At 38.3% G+C, this 24,550-nt stretch overlaps 2 protein-coding genes across 8 annotated transcripts in view; one reads left to right on the top strand and one right to left on the bottom strand.

Annotated features, from left to right (window-relative positions):
- Nucleotides 1-24,550, bottom strand: part of TIFA (TRAF interacting protein with forkhead associated domain) — a 122,304-nt gene that overhangs the window by 68,166 nt on the left and 29,588 nt on the right. For 2 of the 3 annotated variants that reach the window (XR_016212299.1, XR_016212301.1), the window contains exon 2: nucleotides 16,714-16,817. The gene's annotated coding sequence lies outside the window, so the exon portion shown is untranslated. Of the gene's footprint in view, nucleotides 1-1,356; nucleotides 1,632-16,713; nucleotides 16,818-24,550 lie in introns of those variants that run through there. The other variant, XR_016212300.1, reaches the window with a different exon arrangement.
- The window catches only part of AP1AR (adaptor related protein complex 1 associated regulatory protein), a 49,255-nt gene that overhangs the window by 13,343 nt on the left and 11,362 nt on the right, over nucleotides 1-24,550 (top strand). For 3 of the 5 annotated variants that reach the window (XR_016212298.1, XM_002717089.6, XM_002717088.6), the window contains exons 2-4: nucleotides 16,390-16,438; nucleotides 17,897-17,923; nucleotides 23,468-23,493. Coding sequence is in view for 3 of the 5 variants with exons in the window: in XM_002717089.6 (XP_002717135.1) it covers nucleotides 16,390-16,438; nucleotides 17,897-17,923; nucleotides 23,468-23,493 (102 nt within the window). In the remaining 2 variants the exon portion in view is untranslated. The remainder of the gene's footprint in view (nucleotides 1-16,389; nucleotides 16,439-17,896; nucleotides 17,924-23,467; nucleotides 23,494-24,550) is intronic. The other 2 variants (XM_089302931.1, XM_089302930.1) reach the window with 1 other exon arrangement.

Here is a 24,550-nt window from a genome sequence, read left to right as displayed (position 1 = left end):
ATCCAACCTCTGTCTCTCTCTGTTTCAGCTTTTTTTTTTTAATGGTGCTATCATATACATAACTAAAATTGCATTTAGTGCTCTCAATCAGCACCTGTATACTATAATAAATACCAATACACAGGACTTAGGAAACCTGATTACGTGAATTCCTGTGATTTTTTTTTCCTGTAACTACTTTTGCTTTCCCATTAATATAATAATTTTGTTTGGGCAATCATATTAGTGATCAGGCTGTCTCCTTCAGCCTTACTGGGTCAAATACAGGAAGCTAGAAGGCCAGTTTATTAATTTATTAGTTTATTAATGTAAAATGAGAAACACAAGTGTCAAGAAACTATATTTGAATACTAGCGGATGCGAAGAATGGGAAAGAAGTTATTATATCTTTGGGTAGGGGTAATCTTTTGCTATGAGTAAAGAATAATGGGATGGGAGCTGCTTGGTGAATATACATTCAGAACAAGGGAAGCAGTGATATAATTCTGATAACCTGTCACCCTGGAATACTACCTGCCACTGTGACAAGATAGCTCAGTTTCTTGAAATGGAACTCTTCTACAGACAAGGTTTGGATGAACCCAGAATGTTTCCTTCCCTGTTTTCTGCTCTTTCATTTCCTCTACTTAACACAATCTTTATGTATAAAGTTAACTTCCTTCCATTTCTTTTCAGCCTTAATGTCTAGGAGCTATTCTGTTTCCTTAAGATAACTTAGCATGTTAAGGCAACTGACCATTGTATGTTGTTTAGGTTTTACTATTTTGTTTCCTGCATTTCCAGTCTTTCTCCATCAATAGGCTGTACTTTGATTTTGGTAATCATATGTATGTATTGGTAGTAACATGAAAAATGTGTGGGAGGGAAAAAATTGCTGACATAGCATCCTTGTCCACTGCTGTTGTTCCCTGGGTTAGGAAAATAAAATAAAGTGAATTACCTGGGTTTGAAGAAAGGAGGACTAGAAAGTGCTTTTACTGATCTGAGTTGAGAAGTAGCCCCAGACTTAGTTAAAGTACTCTAAAGGGGTTTTTGGACTGTTACTTATGTTAATGTTATAGATCAGGAATTTGAATACTGAGTTCTCACCCAGATGCTATATGAATGTCAATCTCAAGGCATCTAAAAACAAAGCTGCTCTTTTCCCAAACTTCCTCATCTTGATAAATGGCAACTCTATTATTCTAATTCTCTAGGCCACAAACCTGGGAGGCCTCCCTTGGTTCTCCCTTTGTACTCACATCCCTACATCTAATATATTAACAAATTCTGCAATACTGCTTTTCATTATGTCCACTGTTATTATATTACTGTGATCCAAGGCATCATCATTTGTCTTCTATACAGTATATAATAGATTCCTTTTTTTTAAGATTTATTTATTTATTTGAAAGAGTTACACAGAGAGAAAAGGAGAGACAGAGAGAGAGAGAGAGAGGTCATCCATCCACCGGTGCACTCCCCAATTGACCGCAGTGGGTGGAGCTGCGCTGATCCGAAGCCAGGATCCAAGAGCTTTCTCCAGGTCTCCCCACACCAGTACAGGGGCCCAAGGACTTGGGCCATCTTCCATTGCTTTTCCAGGCCATAGCAGAGAGCTGGATCTGAAGTGGAGCAGCTGGGACACAAACCTGCACCCATAAGGGATGCTGGCCCTGAAGGTGGTGGCTTTACCCGCTACACCATAGTGTTGGCCCCTACAATAGATTTCTAATTGACCTTTTATTTATTTTTTTATTTAATTTTGTTTAAGTTATACTAATTTCATATATACAGATTTAGGAATACAGTGGGATTCCCCTCCCAATCCTCCCTCCCCCAACACTCCAGCCCTTCCTCCCCTCCCCTTCAGATGTCTATTCTTAATTTTTACCATGATCTATTTTCTAATTAATGATCATATTTTAACCCTACTTTAAGTAATGGAATTTAACTAATAGTATGAAGAAAAAGAAAACAAAACAGAACAAAACTAAACAAAACACTTCCTCAATGGAAGAGACAAGGACTATAAACAATCACCGAATCTCAAGATGTCTGTTTCATGCCAATATATTACATTTCAGGTATTAGTTAGATCAAGGGAAATGTATGATGGGTATCTTTTGGGGACTGGCTTCTTTCACTAAGTATTCTAGATTCCAGTTGTGACCATCTTTTTGAGAAAAAAATTTTTTTTTACAGTTGAGTATTACTCCATAGTGTATATATACCATAATTTCTTTATCCAGTCAACAGTTGGTGGACATCTGGATTGATTCCATAGCTTTGCTATTGTGAATTGTGCTTCAGTGAACATAGGGGTACAGATAACTCTTTCATATACTGATTTCTTTTGGTTTGGATAGATTTCCAGGAGTGGGATGGCTGGATCATATGGTGGTAGGTCTGTATTCAGATTCCTGAGGTATCTCAATACTGTCTTCCACAGTGGTTGCACCAGTTTACATTCCCACAAACAGTGGAGCAGGGTACCTTTTTCCCCACATGCTCACCAGCATTTGTCATTTGATGATATCTGTACACAAGCCATTCTAACTGGAGTCAGGCGAAACCTTGTTGTGGTTTTGATTTGTATTTCCCTTATAGCTAGTGATCCTGAGCATTTTCACAAGTGTCTGTGGGTCATTTAATTTCCTCTCTTGAAAAATGCCTATTTAAATCTTTTGCCCATTTCTTTACTGGGTCGTTTGTTTTGTTGTTGAATTTCTTGAACTCTATATATTTTGGATGTTAACCCTTGATCAGCTGTGTAGTTTGCAAATATTTTCTCCCATTCTGTCAGTTGTCTCTTCACTTTGCCGAGTGTTTCTTTTGCAATGCAGAAGCTTCAAGATTAATGTAATCCCATTTGTCAATTGTGGCTTTGATTCCCTGCACTTGTAGGGACTTTTCCAAGAAGTCTTTGCCTATGCTAATGTCTAGTAGTGTTTCCCCCATGCTCTCTAATTCTTTGGTGATATCAGGTAGTAGATTTAGGTCTTTGAGGCCGGCACCACGACTCACTTGGTTAATCCTCTAGTCCTGGTTGGGGCGCCAGATTCTGTCTCGGTTGCTCCTCTTGCAGTCCAGCTCTCTGCTGTGGCCCGGGAGGGCAGTGGAGGATGTCCCAAGTCTTTGGGCCCTGCATCTGCATGGGAGTCCAGGAGGAAACACCTGGCTCCTAGCTTCGGATCGGCGCAGCGCGCTGGCCGTAGTGGCCATTTGGGGGGTGAACCAGTGGAAGGAAGACCTTTCTCTCTGCCTCTCTCTCTCTCTCTCTCATTGTTTAACTCTGCCTGTCCAAAAAAAAAAAAAAAAAGATTTAGGTCTTTCATCCGTTTTGAGTGGCTTTTTGTGTAAGTGTAGGGTAGGCGTCTAGTTTCATACTTATGCATGTGAAGATCCAGTTTTCACAGTTCCAGTTGTTAAAGAGACTGTCCCTGCTCCATGTGTTAATTTTATCTCCTTTATCAAAGAAAAGTTTTGCTGTGAATGCATAGGGTTGATTTCTGTAGTTTCTATTCTGTTCCGTTGGGCTACATGCCTATATTTGTGCCATTATCAGGCTGTTTTGATTATAATTGCCCTGCAGTATGTCTTGAAATTTGGAATTTGATGCCTCCAGCTTTGTTTTTGTTGTGTAAGATTGCTTTAGCTACTCAGGGTCTCTTTTGTTTCCATATGAATTTTAGCATCATTTTTTTCTAGATCTGCAAAGAATGTTGTTAGTATTTTGATTGGGATTCCATTGAATCTGTAAAATTGCTCTTGGTAATATGGACATTTTGATGATGTTGATTCTTCCAGTCCATGAACATGGTAGATTTTTCCAGTTTTAAATATATTCTAATTCTCTCTTTAGGGTTTTGTAATTTTCATGATAGAGATCTTTGACATCCTTGGTTAAATTTATTCCAAGATATTTGATTCTTTTTGGAGCTATCTTAAAAGCTCTTTCTCAGCTGTAACATTCTTTGTGTATACAAAGGCTATTGATTTTTTTGTATTGATTTTCTATCCTGCCACTTTACCAAACTTTTTTTTTTTATTTTTTTGACAGGCAGAGTGGACAGTGAGAGAGAGAGACAGAAAGAAAGGTCTTCCTTTTGCCATTGGTTCACCCTCCAATGGCCGCCGTGGCCGGCGCGCTGCTGCCAGCGCACCGCGCTGATCCGAAGGCAGGAGCCAGGTCTCCTGGTCTCCAGTGTGGGTGCAGGGCCCAAGCACTTGGGCCATCCTCCACTGCACTCCCGGGCCATAGTAGAGAGCTGGCCTGAAAGAGGGGCAACCGGGACAGAATCCAGTGCCCCGACCGGGACTAGAACCCGGTGTGCCGGCGCCGCAAGGCGGAGGATTAGTCTGTTGAGCCACGGCACTGGCCCAAACTCTTCTGTGTATTCCAATAGTCTCTAAGGGGAGTCTTTTGGAGCCCCTATATATATATATAATCATGTCATCTGCAAATAGGGATAGTTTGACTTCCTCCTTCCCAATTTGTATCTCTTTGATTTCTTTTTCTTGCCTAATTCTCCAGTTAAAACTATCAGGACTATGTTGAATAGCAATGGTAAGAGTGGGCATCCTTGTCTAGTTCTGGATCTTAGGAGGAAGTCTTTCAGTTTTTCCCTATTCAGTAGGATTCTGGTTATGGGTTTGTTATATATTGCCTTGATTATCTTGAGGAATGTTCCTTCCATCCCCATTTTGCTTAAGGTTTTCATCATGAAAGGATGCTGTATTTTATCAAATGCTTTCTCTGCATCTATTAAGTTGATCATATGATTTTTTTTTCTTCAATTTGTTAATGTGATGTATCACATTGATTGGCGAAGGTTGAACCATCCCTGCATACCAGGGATAAATCCCATTTGGTCTGAGTGTCTGATTTTTCTTATGTGTTGTTGGATTCAAGCTAGTATTTTGTTGAGGATTTTTGCATCTGTGTTCAATGGTCTATAGTTCTCTTTCTCTGTTGTGTCTTTTTCAGGTTTAGGTATTAAGGTGATACAGGCTTCATAAAAGGAGTTTGGGAGGGTTCCTTCCCTTTCAGTTGTTTCAAATAGCTTGAGAAGAATTGGAATTAGTTCTTCTTTAAAAGCTTGGTAGAATTCAGCAGTGAAGCCTTCTGGTCCTGGGCTTTTCTTTGTTGGGAGGGTCTTTATTACTGATTCAATTTCTGTCTTGGTTATTTTTCTGTTTAAGTTCTCTATATCTTCATGACTCAATTTTGGTAGGTTTATGTTTCTAAGAATCTATCCATTTCTTGTAGGTTTCTTAATTTGTTGGAATATAGCTCTTTTTAGTAGTTTCTGGTGATTTTTTTTATTTCTGTGATGTCTATTGTTATATTTCCTTTTTTGTCCCTGGTTTTATTGATTTGGGTCTTTTCCTTCTTTGGTTAGTTGTACCAATTATTTGTCAATTTTCTTTATTTTTTTTTTTCAAAAACCCAGCTCTTCATTTCACTGATTTTTGTTTTAATTTTGTTTATTTCTTCTCTAATTTTAATTATTTCTTTTCTCCTACTAATTTTAAGTTTGGCTTGTTATTGTTTTTCTAGTCCTTTGAGATACATTGATAGCTCATTTATTTGGTACCTTTACAATTTCTTCATGTAGGCACTGATTGCTGCAAACTTCCCTCTTAGCACTGCTTTTGCAGTACCCTGTACATTTTGATATGTTGTGTTGTCATCTTCATTTGTTTCTATAATTTTTTTTATTTCTCTTTTGATTTATTCTATTACCCACTGTTCACTCAAGGGCATGTTGTTCAATCTCCATATGTTTGTATATGAGCCAGAGGTTCTTGAGTTGTTGATTTCCAGCTTCATTCCATTGTGGTCAGAGAAGATGCATGGAATGATTTTGATTTTTTTGAATTTGCTGAGACTTGCTTTGTGGCTTAGCATGTGGTCTTTCCCAGAGAAATGCACTGATGAGAAGAATGTGTATTTGCCACTATGGGGTGAAAGGTTGTGTAGATATCCATTAGGCCCATTTGGTCTATAGTATTGATTATCTCTTTTGTTTACTTGGTGATTTTCTGTCTGGTTGATCTACCCATTGCTGAGAGTAGGGTATTGAAGTCCCCCATTACTACTGTATTGGAATCTATGTCTCCCTTTAGGTCCATTAACATTTCTTTTAAATAGCCAGGTGCCCTATAATTGGGTACATATATATTTATTATGATTGCATCTTCTTGTTGAATTCATCCCTTAATCATTATGTAGTGCCCTTCTTTGTCTCTTTTAACAGATTTTATGTTAAAGTCTATTTTATCTGATATTAGGATGGCAACACCAGCTCTTTTTTGGTTTCCGTTAGCATGGATTATATTTTTCTATCCTTTCACTTTCAGTCTGCATGTATCTTTGTTGGTGAGCTATGTTTCTTCTAAGCAGCAAATAGATGGGTCTTGTTTTTCAATCCATTCTATCAGTCTGAATCTTTTAACTGGAGAGTTGAGGCCATTTACATTCAAGGTGATTATTGATAAGTAATGATTTTGCCCTGCCGTTTTTCCCTAGATATTTCTATTATTTATTTTGGATTTCTTTTGGGCTTCTATTAGGGGGTTTTCCGCCATCTAATTCTTTCATAATGATGGCTATCTTTCTGTGTTTCTATGTGTAGCACACCCCTAAGCATCTTTTGTAAGACTGGACTAGTGGCTACAAATTCTTTTAATTTCTGTTTGTTATGTAAGGTCTTTATTTCACCTCATGCATGAATGTGAGCTTTGTGGGGTATAGTATTCTGTTTGACAATTTTTTTCTTTTAAGACTTGGGCTATATCTTGCTATTCCCTTCTAGCCTGTAGGGTTTCTGATGAGAAGTCAGCTGTGAGTCTGATTGGAGATCCTCTGAAAGAAATCTGGCCTCTCTTTCATGCACATTTTAGTATCTTTATGTTTGAGATACTAAAAGTTTGACTACAGTGTGGCATGGTGAAGATCTTTTCTGGTCATGTATTTTAGAGGTTCTATGTGCTTCCTCTACTTTGGTGACCCTTTCCTTCTCCATATTGGGGAAGTTTTCTGTAATTATTTCATTAAATAGATTTTCTAGTCCATTCTCTCTGCACCTTTAGGAACTCCCAAGACTTGTGTGTTGGGTCATTTGATAGTATCCCATAGATCTCCAATACTATTTTTAAGTTTTCTATTTTCTTCTTTTTTTTTTTTTTTTCTGATTGTAAGATTTCCAAAGATTTGTCTTCTAGTTCAGATATTCTTTCTTCTGCCTCACCTAGGCTGCTGTTGAGAATTTCTATCACATTTTTTATTTGGTCTATTGAATTATTTATTTCTAATATTTTTTTCTTTTACGTTAATAATTCACATCATTTATTTCATACTATACTTTTTTTTTTTAGAAAGCTTTTATTTAATGAATACAACTATCATAGGTACAGCTTTAGGAATATAGGGAGTGGTTTTCCCCCGATACCCTTTAAATCCTTTAACATTTCTTTTTTTTTTTTTTTTTTTTTGACAGGTAGAGTTAGACAGTGAGAGAGAGACACACAGAGAGAAAGGTCTTCCTTTTTCCGTTGGTTCACCTCCCAAGTGGCTGCTATGCCCAGCACAGTGCGGCTGGTGCGCTGCGTCGACCCGAAGCCATGAACCAGGTGCTTCCTCCTGGTTTCCCATGTGCGTACAGGGCCCAAGGACCTGGGCCATCCTCCACTACACTCCCAGGCCACAGCAGAGAGCTGGATTGGAAGAGGAGCAACCGGGACAGAATCCGGTGCCCCAACTGGGACTAGAACCCGGAGTGCTGGCGCTGTAGGCGGAGGACTAGCCTAGTGAGCCGCAGAACTGGCCTAACATTTCTTTTTAATAGCCAAGTACCCTGTAAAAAGGTGCATATACACTTATAATAGCCACATCTTCTTGTTGAATTGATCCTTTAATCATTATATAGTTTTCTTCTTTGTCTCTTTTAATGGTTTTTGGGTTACTCTATTTTGTCTGATATCACGATGGCTACACCAGCTCTTTTTTGGTTTCTGTTAGCATAGATTATCTTTTTCCATCCTTTCACTTTTAGTCTGCATGCATCTTTGTTGATAAGATGTGTTTCTTGTAGGCAGCAAATAGATGAGTTTTCTTTTTTAATCCATTCAGCCATTCTGTGTCTTTTAACTGGAGAGTTGAGGCCATTTACATTCAGTGTGACTATTGTTAAGTACCAACTTTGCCCTGCCCTGTTTTCATAAATAGTTCTGTTTATGTATTTTGGATTTCATTTGTACATGATCTGTGTTCCTTTGTGTGGGTCATGGTATTTTCCTTCTTCTTATTTCTTGTATTTCTGGTTTTATTTTAGGCATCTGTGGAGTTGTTTTTGTTTTTCTTCTGATGGCTTTTATCTTAGGGCTCTCCTTCTGTGGTGTAGTGGAATGTCTGCTTTTTCAGTGACTACCAAAAGGTGTGTGGTAGGTGTGGCCTGGGAGTTCTAGTCAATGCCCTACGGTGGGTCAAGTTTCTAGGGCAACACCCAACGTAGGTGTGGCAGAATTCACTACACAGCTGCACTTTCTCCTTTCTCACGTAACTGCTGAGTCTCCCAGGCCTCAGTACACTAGGCTCTCATAGGCACTGTGGCCAGAGGTTTCTCTCTGCCCTGTCAGTCTGTCCATCAATAGAGAAGCAGATCTACCTTAGCATTTTGACCCTGAGAGGCTGTGGGTGTGAGCGCCTTGCTGTTCCACGTAGCCTCCAAGCCACTTCCCAGCCAGGCTTAAAGCCTATGGGATCCTTAAACCTGTTCCCTCCGCAAGAATCTCTAGTTCACATGCCCACACTGGAGCCACTGGCTGAACACTGCTGCCTTTTCTCCACTGCCACCAGCACTGTTAAACAGGAGTTGCATCTCAGCCAACTGCCATACGTGGACCCAGATGCTTCCAAAGCTGCTGCTGCCCTATTCCAAAATGGTGCCTGCCCTATCCCAGCCAGGCAAAAGGCATTGTTCTGGGGCAATGCAGGGACGGGGGAATGGGAATCAATCATCTCCCTCCACTTCCACTGGGTCTGCAGGTAACCACAGCCCCTAGGGCTCCAGTCTGGACCCACACCACATTCACCCTCTGGCTCTAATGCCATGGGTCGCTGCAGCTAGCCTCACCTCTGTCTCCAATGTGTAGCCAGCTTTGGCTTTATACCACTGCTGCTCCACTCTCAAGTGTGCTGCTCGTCAGCACCATTCACACACAGGTTCACACAGTTCACCTTTTTCCGTGGGGCTTCCTGTGCAGTGTTCTCTCCAATTTTACCCTGGGGTTGTGCCCTCTACACATTTTTCCTTTTTTCACTGTTGATCCTTAGCCCAGTGAAGCATGTTGCTCCCTAATCCACCATCTTTCTTCTCGCACTATCCTAATTGACCTTGTAAGGTATATGTCAGATCATGTGTTCAGGATCCTCCAGGGAAGTTCTTATAGAGCTAATAAATTCTTAAAGGAATTATAGAAAATCACAATTTTTACCCTCTAACAAAATGATGGATATGAGTAGTGATTTTCAATGGCTGCTAAAACCATTTGGTGAAAGGTTGTGGAGGGCCAGTGCTGTAGTGAAAGGAGTTATGCTGCTGCCAACAATGCCGCATCCCATGTGGTTGCCTGTTCAAGTCTCAGCTGCTCCACCTCTGATCCAGCTCCCTGCTAATGCACCTGGGAAAGCAGCAGAAGATGGCCCAAGTCCTTAGGCCCCTGTTCCCACATGGGCACCCCAGAAGAAGCTCCTTGCTCCTGGGCTTCAGCCTAGCCCAGCTCCAGCCATTATAGACATTTGGGGAGTAAACCAGCAGATGAAAGATCTTCCCTGCTCTACCTTCTCTTTCTAACTCTGCCTTTCAAATAAAATAAATAAAATCTTTTTTTTTTTAAATAAAAGGCTGTGAAACTTTAAGATGGATGGATTAAATTGACACTATCTGCACCTTCAGAGAACAATAAATTTCTTTGTGATTTAATTCAAAAATAAATACTACATAGGAAGAATTCTTGTCTTCAGAAATTGAACTCAGTATAATCAAGCCTCTAAATCAAAGTGCCATTTTCAGAAAACACAGAGGGTAGAGGGAAAGTGAAACTTCAAGAGAAAAATATTGGCCAAATACAGAAATTGAGAAATTCTGCAGCACAGGTGACACATTTTCTCCCAACGAATCAACACATGAAAAAAGACAATGTTTCAGGGGAAGTAAGTTACAAATTGGAAGTGGTTTAAGAAGTCTAATAAGAAAACATAAGAGTGTCACTCTTGTTTGAATTGAGCAAATTTTGTATAAGAATAATCAGGGAAATTAAAATGCTTGCTGGACTAGATTTTAGATACCAAGGAATTATTTTAATGATGTATATTAATAGCATGTAGTTAAGTTTTTTAAAGTTCTTAGTGATTAGAAATGCAAGTTGAGATAAGGATAAGGACATATCTGGGTTTTATTGTTAAATATTCTTACCAAAATATAAAACAGGAGTTGGTATTTGGCATAGCAGTTAACACGTCACTTGGGACACAGACAACCCATATAAGAGTGCCTAGGTTTGAGACTCGTTCCATTTCTGATTCTAAATTTCTGCTAATGTACACTCTTGGGAGGCAGCAGGTTGTAGCTCAAGTAGTTGGGTCCTGCCACTCATGTAGGAGAACTAGATTGAGTAGTTGGCTCCTGGCTTCAGCTTGGCCCAGCCTTAACTGTTAAGGATATTGGTAGAGTGAATCAGCAGATGGATGCTTACCTTCTGCCTGTTTCTTTCTGCCTTTCAAACAAATTTTTAAGAGTTATAATCTAAATTTACATATGTAGTACTATGGAAAAAAATTAGTTTTAATTTCTTTTCATTTACTTTTTAAGTAATAGAACTCTGAAATGGTATGTTCAAACAGGTGACTTCCTAAACAACTTTAAAAATATGTATCAGAAATAGAAAAATGAGAAAAATAAGTGGAAAACTACTTTCTATGTGGCTAAAAGTTGCAAAGTATCAACAACTGAATTTAATGCTTACTGTACATGTCTAGGGGTTCTAATTAGGCATTAGCAGTGTTAAATATAAGCACTAAAAAGACATCCTGCATTCATAAAGATATGTTTGTGTGTGTATCACAGTGTTTCTTCTTTTCAGATAAATCCCAGATAAAACTCCTCTAATAAAAATGTTGCCCCTAAGATTATGAAATTGAATATTTATTGTAATCTGTCAGTATAATGTGAGTGTTTATGGTAGTAGGAATCAATAATATATATCCTTTGTGAACATGGTCTCAACCTGATCCATCTTAAGGAGAGATTCTATTAAAAAAAAAAAAGATTTATTTGGTTAGTAAGAAAGATAGTGAGAGATCTTTCATCTGCTACTTCACTCCCCAGATGGCCACAGTGGTGAGCACTGGGCCAAGCAAAAGCCAGGAGCTTTATCTGGGTCTCCCACATGTGTGTCAAGGGCCCAAACACTTGGGCCATCTTCCATTGCTTTTCCCAGGCCATTAGCAGGGAGCTGGATCATAAGTGAAGCAACCAGGACAAGAACTGACACTCATATGGAATACCAGTGTTACCAGCAACAGTTTTATACACCACAGTGCTGGCCACAAAGGGAAATTGTTTTGTAATGAAATTCCTGAAATCTTCCCAGTTTATTTTGCTTTCTGCTTATCTTCTATTCTAATTATTCATTGTTATTACTTAATTTGCTCATTTGCCATTTTATCACTTAAACTTATTTATTAGTCACAACTTTGGTTGTAGGGACAGAAGCCCAGATCAAACTTAGACAAAAGGTGGAATTTATTACGTTAGTTTTCTCAGTAGACCATGAGCAAGGCAGAGATGAAACTGGTCCTATGGACTGACTTTAAGACTGCTTGAGCACTACTCTCTTTCAGATGATCTCATGCCTCTCATTACAGATCGTCAGGGAGTTAGTCCAGCAGTTCCCTAGCGCCATGAGGAATGGGGTGGATTTTGTCTCCCTGCTCAGTTTCTGTATAACGCTGAGCCCCACAAAAGGGATCTTAGGGATGACTGTGGTCTAGCTTGGTCAGATAATCAGTGAGTCAGTCGTGTCAGATTATGATTGTCCTCAAGTCACTGAATGGGGATGGATGGGACAGGAAAGACATTTACAGCAGAGAGCATCTTTAGTGTCTACTAAAGTTAGCTACAGAACACAGTGTTCTGCCATCTGATATAAATGTATTTGCAGCAGGTATGTTCCTTGGTTTGGACAATCATTGTACTTAGCTTTAGGCTTTGCTTCAGGAGTGAAGTCATGCTGGTGGCTTATATTTAGGTCCATGATGTTACTAAACTTCAAGTCACTAGTCAGCTGTACCACTCACTAGGCCTGGAAGAGGAAACAGCTTAATCAAACACAGATTCCTCATTTAGGGAAGAGAGTGATGACTACAGGGAGAGAAGCCTATAGCTGTAAGCAGGAAACCTGATACCAGAATACATTATTACTGAAAGGTTTGGCTTATTTCTGTTTATATTGAGAAAGGAGAGTGAATGGTTACAGGATTGATAATATTACATTTATATTGGATTTGTTCCATGAGGTCTTTGGAGTAATAATACCAAATTCTTTTCTTTCCCCAGTGATCTCTTAATGGGCAATAAAATTGCTTTATTTTTATCTGTAGATAAAGATTGTAGCAGGGAAAATAACACCTATGATTTTATTGCTATTTTTATCTTCAGTTATAATTAAATGGCATTTTCTTTGACTAAACCTGACATTCCTCTCGGTATACACATATATACATAATACAAAGGATTCTTGACCTTTCTAATCCCAGGAGTCTCGCCATTTACTAAAGGAGTGCTTTGGGCACCCTCAATGTGAGTTTAGGATCCCTGTTGGGGAGGGGAGGAGTCCTCTCCATCAGTTTCGGCAGCTATTACAGGAAACACATTATGGGTGGAAATCCTTATCTCCAACTCTTCCCAAGGAAGGGGTTTGAGTGACTCTGTTCTAGACTGACCCGGATACTGTGGTAGTGGGAGTGTATACTTAACTTTACAGTACAGAAGATGCTTATTTGCCTATATATAAGAGCAGAAGAAAATAATTAAAATAAAAGTCAATATTTGGCCTTATATGGAAAAGTTACTGGCTGACATGTATAAGCATATGCCTTGTTTTTCTTTATTTGTGAGGGCATAAAGAGAAAATAAAAAGCATCATATAAAGATATAAGATCTCACCATCCAAAGATAACTGCTGTTTGCATATTGCAGTATATATCCTTTTAGATTCTTGATATTTTGTGTATGTTTAACAAAATTGGGAACATACTCTTATATGTTACAATACTTAAGTATTTTTAACATTTATCTCTTTTTTTTGCTGCTGAAATTGGTTTATTCTATTCAAATGCATAGTTTTGTTGTAACATATTATTTTTTTTCCCCAAAGAAACCTTTTATTTAATAAGCACAAATTTCATAAGTACAACTTTAGGAATATAATGATTCTTCCCACCATGCCTGCCCTCCCACCTCTACTCCCACCCCATGTCCTTTTCTCTCTCCTATTCCCAGCTCCATTCTCCATTAAGAAAAAAAAAAAAAAAGAAAAGAAAACTGTTCCTCGACAGTCAAGACAAAAGGGCTGTTCAAGTCATTGCTTCTCAAAATGTCAATTTCACTTCAACAGATTTCCTTTTAGGTGCTCTATTAGTTATCACAGATTAGGAAGAACAAATGGTATTTGTCTCTTTGGGACTGGCATATTTCACTAAGCATGATGATTTCCAGTTGCATCTATATTGTTGCAGATGACTGGATTTCATTTTTTTTACCTCTGTGTAGTATTCCATAGAGTACATATCCCATGATTTCTATTTTTTAAAGCTTTTTTATTGTATTACTTTTTTAAGATTTATTTATTTATTTATTTATTAGAAGTCTTTATTTAATAAATATAAATTTCAAAAGTACAACTTTTGGATTATAGCGGCTTTTCCGCCCATAACCACCATCCCACTTGCAAACCATCTCATTTCCCACTCCTTCTCCCATCCCATTCTTCATTAAGATTCCTTTTTAATAATCTGTATATACAGAAGATCAACTTAGTATATACTAAGTAAAGATTTCAACAGTTTGCATCCACACAGACACACAATGTATAAAGTACTGTTTGAAGACTAGTTTTACCATTAATTCTCATAGTACAACACATTAAGGACAGAGATCCTACATGGGGAGTAAGTGTATAGCGACTCCTGTTGTTTATTTATGACTTCAGTAATCACCCGAGGCCATACCCCATAATTTCTTTATCCAGTCTTCCATTGACAGGCATTTAGGTTGATTCCATGTCTTAGCTATTGTGAATTGAGCTACAATAAACATTGAGATGCAGACAGCTCTTTTATTTGCTGTTTTCATTTCCCTTGGGTAAATTCCCGGGAATGTGATGGCTGGGTCAATGGCAGGTCTATATTCAGATTTTTGAGTTATCTCCAAACTGTCTTTCATAGTGGTTTTATCAGTTTACATTCCCACCAACAGTGGATTACGGTATCTTTTTCCCCACATCCTCACCAGGATTTGTTATTTGTTGATTTCTGTATGAAAGCCATTCTAACTGGGGTGAGGTGGAACCTCATTGTGGTTTTGATTTGCATTTCCTTTCCCTGATGGCTAGTGATCCTGAGCATTTTTTCATGTGCCTGTTGGCCATTTGGATTTCCTCTTTTTTTTTTTTAAATTTTTTTTTTAATTTATTTTATTTTTTGACAGGCAGAGTGGACAGTGAGAGAGAGGCCGCCACGGCCGGCGTACCGCGCTGATCCGATGGCAGGAGCCAGGTACTTATCCTGGTCTCCCATGGGGTGCGGGGCCCAAGCACTTGGGCCATCCTCCACTGCACTCCCTGGCCACAGCAGAGAGCTGGCCTGGAAGAGGGGCAATCGGGACAGAATCCGGCGCCCCGACCGGGACTAGAACCCGGGGACTAGAACTCCGCAAGGCGGAGGATTAGCCTAGTGAGCCGCAGCGCCGGCCTAAGGATTTCCTCTTTTGAAAAATGTCTGTTTAAGTCCTTTGCCCATTTCTTCACTGGGTTGTTTATTTTGTTGTTGTAGGTTATTAATCCTTTATCAGTTGCATAATTTGCAAATATTTTCTCCCATTCTGTCAGTTGCCTTTTCACTTTCCTGACTGTTTGTTTTGCAGTACAGAAACTTCTCAATTTGGTGTAATCCCGTTAGTTAATTTTGGCTTTGACTACCCATGCCTCTGGGGTCTTTTCCAAGAACCCTTTGTATGTGCCAATATTTTGCAGGGTTTCCCCAATGTTCTCTAATTATTGGATGGTATCAGGTCATAGATTTAGGTCTTTAATCCATTTTGAATGGATTTTTGTGTAAGGTAGGGGTCTTGCTTCATGCCTCTGCACGTAGAAATCCAGTTTTCCCAGCACCATTTATTGAAGAGACTGTCCTTGCTCCAGGGATTGGTTTTAGCTCATTAGTCAAATATAAGTTGGTTGTAGATGCTTGGATTGATTTCTGGCATTTCTATTCTGTTTCATTGGTCTAACCATCTGTTTTTGTACCACTGCCAGGCTGTTTTGATTATAACTGCCTTGTAGTGTGTCTTGAAATCTGGTATTGTGATGCCTCTGGTTTTGTTTTTGTTGTACAAGATTGCTTTAGCTATTTGAGGTCTCCTATGCCTCCATATGAATTTCAGCATCATTTTTTCTAGGTCTGAGAAGAATGTCTTTGGTATTTTGATTGATATGCATTGAATCTATAAATTGCTTTAGGAAGAATGGACATTTTGATTATATTGATTCTTCCAAACCATGAACATGGAAGACTTTTCCATTTATTTTGTATCTTCTATTTCTTTCTTTAATGCTTTGTAATTCTCATTGTAGAGATCTTTGACAGCCTTGGTTAAATTTATTCCAAGGCATTTGATTTTTTTTTTTTTTTTTGGTAGCTATCATGAATGGGATTGATCTTAGAAGTTCTTTCTCAGCTGTGACATTGTCTGTGTATACAAAGGTTGTTGATTTTTGTGTATCAACTTTATATCAACATTAATCTTGATAGAGTAAAATTACTGAGATAAATTTTAAGATCTAATTGTATTTTGTTCTGTTTGGTAATAATAGCCAATTAATTTATTACAGGTTTAGTAGATACTAATACCAACAAAAGGAAATTTTGGTTGACTAGACAAACGCATAAGGAAGTTTAAAAATTTAGAATATATACATTCTTAAGTGAGATTGGTTATTCTTTTTTGTAAATGTATTTTAGAGAATTTAAAGTTTCTTTTCAGTAAGTGCTTTTAATACCACTATGTTAATTTGGTTGTGGAGTTAATTGTGATTTTTAAAGTTGTTTTTCATTTTTCTTCCCAGATCCAAGTATTTTAGAACATGCTCAAGAGGTGAGCACTTAACTATAGAGGTAAGTAGAGTCATGAATTTGATTGGATAAAAGGCATCTTGAGAAGGGCATAAGAGACTTTCGCTTAGGAGGAAGGAACTGGACTCAAATTTAATCTGGACTACTTATATTTCAATATTGTTGGTGTTCTAATGAAGAGAGGCAACTGAGGGAGGGGGGGAACATGGAGAACTTTGGCAAGGATTAAGGTCCTGTTTCTAGGATAGATTTGAGTTTGTTTTTCACCCGACAACACTTAGGGAGAGGGGACCCTTCTGTCGGTAAATGGGACTCACCAAGGCAGTGATTCCAGAGACAGATTGTTGGCCTGCTTCAGTAGGGAGCCAAGTTGATTTTAAGCATCTCCACAGCAGAAATCACTGAGTCGCTTTTCCTTTGTCTGTAAAACACAATCATAAAAGCTACCATTAACTCAGCCCTGCTCTGGAGAATTGGTACTTTGTACAAGCCACTCTACTATACAACTAAGGAATATTCTTTGCATATAATCCTTGTAATAAATCTAGTGAAATAAATAAGTGCTAGCAACCCTGTTTTATGGATGAGAAATCAAAGGCTTAGACAGGTGGAGAAATTGAGCTCTATTCATTTTACACAGTTTGTAAGTGGTAGAAAATAAATTACAGTCCAAAACTACTAGGTTCTAAAGCTTGAACACTGAACTTCATGGCCTTATATATTGAATTAAGGCAGCATATAAACCAGGAAGGAGTTTTTAAAAACAACAACAAAAACACAAGCCAATACAAAAAATAAGTCTAAAGATAATTTGAACAGTTTTGTTATGTTAGATTCTGTTATTTTCTAGACTTTTTGAATTCATTGTTTCCCCTCTCTCTTTAAATAAAGCAGTATTAACAATAAAACACTTTTCTTTCTTTAAAGTGATTAAATTATTTAAATATTTTGATATGTGATTTAATAGTGATGACTTTTAGTAGGTCATTTTACAAATTAGCATTCATTGTATTATAACCAAATTGTTTACGTTCATATCTCTAGACAGACATTGTGTTTGGAGTTGAATACCATTTACTAGATTTTCAGCAAATAATTATATGAGTGAATAAATGGACATTTATGAACACTTAGAGAAATTCTTATTTGGGTGTCTTTTTAGTTCCTACTTTTTATTACATTAAATAACTTGTTTTGAACTCAGATGAAGTGGAAAATTCTTGCATAAAAAATTCAGATCAGAGTTTTAGTTTATAAGCTTCCAGTTTATGTAGAAAATTACTGTAATTTTCCTTTCCAATTTTCATAAAAAGTCATAAATAAAAAATAGCATATGTTTGCCTTGGTCATTTTATTAGACTGTTGAATATTATTATATGAGCTGATGTGTAAAAGAGCATATTATTTCTAAGGTGAGAAAAAGTGACATAATTGCTTGTGAGATAATATATTTTGGATAAATATCCCTCGTAACACTTGCTTTCTTTCTTGTTCTTTCAGTTTGAGAATCTAGTAGAAAGTGATGAAGTAAGTATTTCCTTAATTGTGCAAAGCCCATATTTTTCATTCTCTTAGTCATCTCATTAGTTATAACAATTATTTTAAAATTTTTTATTTTGTTTTAGAATTTTTCTTTTCCCTTATTACTTTCTGTATCATATCATTCTTTTATTAATTTATGTTAGCAAATCAGAATTTTCTACCATATAACATATAATGCTACACATGCACAGGTTTTAAAGCATCTTATGGAAATCAAAGAACTTTTTGTTTTTTCAACTTATTTTTTAAGAAATATAAATTTCGGCCGGCGCCGCAGCTCAATAGGCTAATCCTCCGCCTAGCGGCGCCGGCACACCGGGTTCTAGTCCCGGTCGGGGCGCCGGATTCTGTCCCGGTTGCCCCTCTTCCAGGCCAGCCCTCTGCTGTGGCCAGGGAGTGCAGTGGAGGATGGCCCAGGTGCTTGGGCCCTGCACCCCATGGGAGACCAGGAAAAGCACCTGGCTCCTGGCTCCTGCCATTGGATCAGCGCGGTGCGCCGGCCGCAGCGCGCCAGCCGCGGCGGCCATTGGAGGGTGAACCAACGGCAAAGGAAGACCTTTCTCTCTGTCTCTCTCTCTCACTGTCCACTCTGCCTGTCAAAAAAAAAAAAAAAAAAAAAAAAAAAAGAAATATAAATTTCATTAGTGCAACTTTAGGAATATAGTTATTCTTCCCACTGTACCCGCCCTCCCACCCCTCCTCCTCCCTCTCCCCTTGCCAGTACCATTCTCCATTAAGATTCATTTTCAATTAACTTTGTACATGGAAGACCAACTCTATACTAAAGATTTCAGCAGTTTGCACGTACACATACACACAAAAAAAGAAACTTTGAGAACTGGTTTGGTTTTTTTTTTTTTTTTTTTGACAGAGTGGACAGTGAGAGAGAGAGACAGAGAGAAAGGTCTTCCTTTTCCATTGGTTCATCCCCTAATGGCCACTGTGGCTGGTGCACTGCAGCCGGCACACCGCGCTGATCTGAAACCAAGAGCCAGGTGCTTCTCCTGGTCTCCCATGCGGGTGCAGGGCCCAAGGACTTGGGCCATCCTCCACTGTATTCCCGGGCCACAGCATAGAGCTGGACAGGAAGAGGAACGACCGGGACAGAATCTGGCGCCCCGACCGGGACTAGAACCCGGTGTGCCGGTGCCGCAGGCGGAGGATTAGCCTATTGAGCTGTGGCGCCAGCCTAAGAACTGGTTTTACAATTAACTCTCAATACGACTCATTAAGGACAGAGGTCCTCCATGGGGAGTTAGTGCACAGTGACTCCTGTTGTTAACAATTAACACTTTAATGTATGATGTCAGTGACCTCTCAAGGTTCCTGAAATGAGCCACCTAGGCTATAGAAGCCTGTTGAGTCCACAAACGCTGTCTGTGTGGACAAGGCCATAAGCAAGGTGGATGTTCTCTCCCTTCAGAGAAAAGTGCATCCTTCTTTGATGGTCCCTTCTTTCTACTGGGGTCTCACAGATATCCCTCATGCAGAACATTTTTTGCCATAATGTCTTGGCTTTCCATGCCTGAAATGCTCCCATGGGCCTTTCAGCCAGACCAGGAAGCCTTAAGGGCTGATTCTGTTGTCAGAGTGTTACTTAAAGCAATTGTCATCTATGAGTCTACTGTGTGGACTGCTTCCCATGTTGTACAATCTCTCTCAAGGATCTTTAAAAAGAGTATTTCTAATATCTTACAATTAAGAGATAGGTAAAATACATCAACAATCCATTCCTGAACTCATTCCAACACTCATTCCTGAACCATAGTGTTCATGGATTTCTGAAAGTAGAATTTGAACATGTTCATTTTACAGTTTCTGACTTTAGCCATTATCTCTTTGATCAGTTATTCTTTGTGTGAATTTTCTGCACTTTATCGCAGCAAAACTCCATCAATTTTAAGATGTACCCCTAATCCAGCAATGTTAAAATATAGAGAAAAATATGCTTTTATATGCTTTTTAGATTTAGTGAAACATGTATATTTCTTATACACTAGTGTAGTTAGAACAGCTTTTGTGTGTGTGATAATTTCCAGCCTTACTAAATTAATTATATGTGTATATACAAATTACTTCACCTCCCTGGGGCCTACTTTCTACATCTCTAAAAGTTTAAAGCTTTGTTTTAAAAACATTTTTTTTTCTTAAGATTTATTTATTTATTTGAAAGGCAGAGTTACAGAGAGGCAGAAGCAGAGCGAGAGGTTTTCCATCTGCTGGTTCACTCTCCAGATGGCCACAATGGCCAGAGCTGGGCCAATCCAAAGCCAGGACACTGGAGCTTCTTCCGGATCTCCTATGTGGATCCAGCGGCCCAAGCAACTGGGCAACTGGACCATCTTCTAGTGCTTTCCCAGGCCATAGCAGAGAGCTGAATCGGAAGTGGAGCAGCCGGGACTCAAACCAGTACCCATATAGGATGCCAGCATTGCAGGCGGCAGCTTTACCTGCTACGCCACAGCACTGACCCCTTAAATATTTTTAATAATGAAATTTGTTTACTGTAACAAGACAAGGCAAATAAATAAATTTTTTTTATTAAGTGAAAATTGTTTTGGCTTGCCTCAAGTAGATTTCAGGTAGTAAAATTTCTTTAGGTAATCTTAATCTTTGAACTCAGGAGCAACCAGGAAGCATTCATAGACTAGAAGAGCACTGTAAACTCTGACCTTTTGTCATTTGTATTTTCTAAGAAAAGGGGCAAATGTGTCGATATTTCTCTTTTCTAAAAGATTTACCTTATTTATTTGACAGAGTGATGGAGAAAGGGAGAGACAAAGAAAGAAATCTTCCATTCAGTGGCTTATTCCCCAAATGGCCGTAATAGCCAGAGCTGGGCCAGGCTGAAGCCAGGGCCTGGAACTCCATATGGGTCTCCCAGGAGGATGCAGGGGTCCAAGGACTTGAACCATCATCCACTGCTTTCCCAGATGCATTTCCAGGGAACAGAAAGAAAGTGGAGCAGCAGTGACCGGCATGGGGGAGTCTGGCATTGCCCTCTGTGCCACAATGCTGGTTCCCAAATCAATATTTCCTTTAAAAATTTAAACTATTCTTTAGCCCAGCATTGCCTAGACTTTTTAAATACTAATCTCAGGGGCCAGCATTATGGCTTGGGTTAAGCTGATACCTGTAGTTCTGGTATCCCATTTGGGTTATGGTTCGAGTCCTGGCTGTTCTACTTCCAATCAGCTCCCTGCTGTTGCACCTGGGAAAGCAATGAAGGATGGTCCAAGACCTTGCACCCCTGCACCTACATGGGAGACTTGGAAGAAGGCTCCTGCCTCCTGGCTTTGGCCTGGCCCAGTCCCAGACATGGTGGATTTGGGGAGTGAACCAGCAGATGGAAGATGACTCTGTCTCTGTCTCTCTCTCTCTGTGTGACTCTGACTTTCAAATAAATAAAATAAATCTTTAAAAAAGAAATACTAATCTCAGAATATAAATTAGCATGTTAAAGTTTCTAAGAGCTGTTGTTAAAAAAATTAAATTTGTTCAACTCAGTATTTCCCAAATTAGCTTTCACATAATTTTTTAAGATAATAATGTATATTTGTCATCTTGTAGAACATATTTGAGGAATCATTTTATCTTTGCCTTTTGCTTTCCTATCATACAAAGTTTCACAGAGTGTAGATTCTTTACCTTCTCAAAGATCACTTTAATCTCCATGTGTTTTCTTTTGAAAAGTTTGAGCAAACACTGTCCATGATATATTTTAAGCTTCTGGCAAGTGCTAAATGTAAGTAAGGATTCTTTTAGCCCTCAGTAGAGTTCATTCTACCATGATACTGCTTTTCAAAAAGGACCGGTGTTTTCATGTATGTTCCTAAGATAGAATTTGTTTGTGTGGTTGGTAGTTTTGTCTGTTTTTGTTTCTTTTTATCATGTCACATTTGAGTTTGATTTAATTGAGACTGTCCTTTTTTTTATAGTGCTGTTTCCTACATTAATTTGGACCATTTAGAATTTTATTCCTGCTGTTATTCATACTTATGTTTTAAGTGTCAGATATGAACAGTTTAAATATGGAAAATATGCATAAATCTGATTTCATCTTGAAAAGAGTTAACATTTGGGAGGAAAAAATTAGCTAATTTCATAACAGTAAAAGAAAACAAAACCAGCTTGTTCCTGTTATTTGTAGCTGTGTTCTGTAAAGTTGCTGTGAGTGTTGAATTAGTGAATTTGGAAGCATTACTCCTAAGATTCAGTTCCTCCAAGCCTTTGGTCACAACATCTTCATCAATTGCTCATTGTATAACCCTGTTTTTTATATATTCTGTTTACGGCATCTTGTTTAACATGTATTATTGATTTATGAACTTTGAACTCAGTGCCAATAGCATTAACTCATACCTTAAGGAAGCTTATCTAACATATATATTTGTTCCATAAGGCATATCACATCCATCTTGTGCTTAGGTACTTAAACAGTGCACCAAAGTGTGAAATCACCAAGAAAAAAAAAGGCATAAAAGTACAAGCAGTGTAACAGCAAATAATCTGTAGGCAAGATACTTGCTCATAGCAGCAGGGTAATTAATGTCTTGTACTGCCACAACTGGAATGTACCTTGTTGTGATGTAGGATTAATCAGTCAGGGAGATAGGATTAGATTCATGAGCTGGAGACCACCTCTTCCCCCACAACCCCTCACCCTGGCTTGATCTCACCTATATCCACCGTCCTGTCAATTACACTATGTAACCACTCTCCTTTTGGAAATGGCTAAGAGGCTGGAGCACACTGGACCCACCCCTGCTCTCCCTTGCACCTCTTGTGCATGTGGCCACTTTGCCACTTCTCATGCCTGCTGCTCCAAGGCACCTGCTGCAGCCACTCTCCTGCCTGCATGCCCTCTCCCGCTTGCAGCCTCTGGCCCCCTCCCTGGAAAAGACTGGTATGGAACACCCCATTTGCCCTTCTTGGGCCCCTCTCCCTTAATAAAGCTCTCATGTTCCTGTTTATTTCTCTCACTTCCCCAAATAAATCCTGAACTTTACTATGTTGCCTGCTCATTTGTGCCTGAGTTTAGAATTCTTTAAGCTAAAGGCAAGGATGTGAAATATTAAAATTTGGTTTATGTTCCCTGATAACAGTTGGGCAACTCAACGTTTTCACTGCTCCACACATGCCCTCAAATGACCAAGAAAGCTTAAGGAAGTGTTAATTTGGAGGTTACAAATATCAAGTAGGAGAATTTGTGAATATGGAATCTGAATAATTAGGGTCAACCAGGACGTAGAGGCTGGAAGCTTTGTTATCTACCACATCCCGACTGCAGATGTGTATTTGATAGATAACTAATATTTATTAGAAAGTCACTGAAATATCCTGCAGAAGTTTGTTATGCCTTTGAAAATTATAAAATTTTAAAACTTTTTATTTTAAATACTTTTAATAATAAAATGTGTTTACCGTGACAGGACTAGGTAAGTAGAAAATATTTTTCATTAAGTGAAAATTTTATTGGTTTGCCTTAAGTAGAATTCATTTAGTAATATTTGTTTATTCTTCGTATAGGGGGAAAGTCCAGGAAGCAGTCATAGGTAAGACTTTAAAAAACAAAACAAATTGTATGTGAACTATGGGGTAATCTAAGAATTCAGATTCTGTCATCTGCTTACTTTAAAACACTGAGGAGCTCATGTTTGAGAACCTTAGTTTTCTCTTTCTAATAAGATTGAAACATACATATCTTAAAAGATTGTTTTGAATATTAAAAATTTTAATGTATGTAACTACCTGGATACTATCCTATTGAACCTAAGTTATATGTTATTTTTAGTTTTCTTAATATCATTTACTTTTGATAAATACATTCAAGTTAGTTAATCTTATCCTCCTTTTCCTTCCCTATGAAATTCTGTTCTGTTAATCATGTTTTTTACAGCTTTTAATTATAACTAGAATCTTGGTGCTATAATTTATTTAAGCAGCCTTTTTATATTTATTAAAATTACATATACTACTTGAAAAAAGAAGCATCTATTTTGAACTCAGAAGAAAGTTCTTGATATAAAGAGAATATTTTAATATGCTATTTCATATTTTGAGTGTGTGTTCCTTACCTTTTTCAGTTTAGCAAACATTTATTAAGCAGTTGTCATGTGCCGGAGACTTCCTAGACACTGGGATTAAAATACCAGACATATCTATACATTAGAAGAAAAAACATTCTGGTCTGTGAGATATATTCTGGAGATGACTAATTTCAACAGGAGGTAGAAAAGCAATTAAGTAACAGTTACAGCACTTGCTAGGAAACCCATTGCCCAAGAGTATGGGAAGGTGTGTCCAGTAATTTTTTTTAAAAGAGGATGACACCTGGGTTGATACCCAAAGAGTTGGTTAGTAGTTACCGTGTACGCAGAGAACATTACAGACAGAAGAAATTACATAAGCAAAATGAGGGTTGATTGGAAAGTGGCTGTAGCAAACTATTTGGGGTGTAGAAGTGTTCTGTGTCTTGCTTTGGAGGGAGGTTACGTGAGTGTTTACAACTGTCAAAACATTATGAGCTGAATATTAAATGTGTATTTTTATTTTATTAGTTACCCATCTAAAATAGAAAGCTCTAAACTAGAGGAACAGAAGTAGCATGCT

The sequence above is a fragment of the Oryctolagus cuniculus genome, chromosome 8, assembly GCF_051225735.1.
Source record: "Oryctolagus cuniculus isolate XC-2025 breed Fujian yellow rabbit chromosome 8, ASM5122573v1, whole genome shotgun sequence".
In the NCBI taxonomy this organism is placed as follows: domain Eukaryota; kingdom Metazoa; phylum Chordata; class Mammalia; order Lagomorpha; family Leporidae; genus Oryctolagus; species Oryctolagus cuniculus.
Note: the sequence above shows the minus strand (reverse complement) of the source record. Positions and strands in the feature narration are given on the sequence as shown.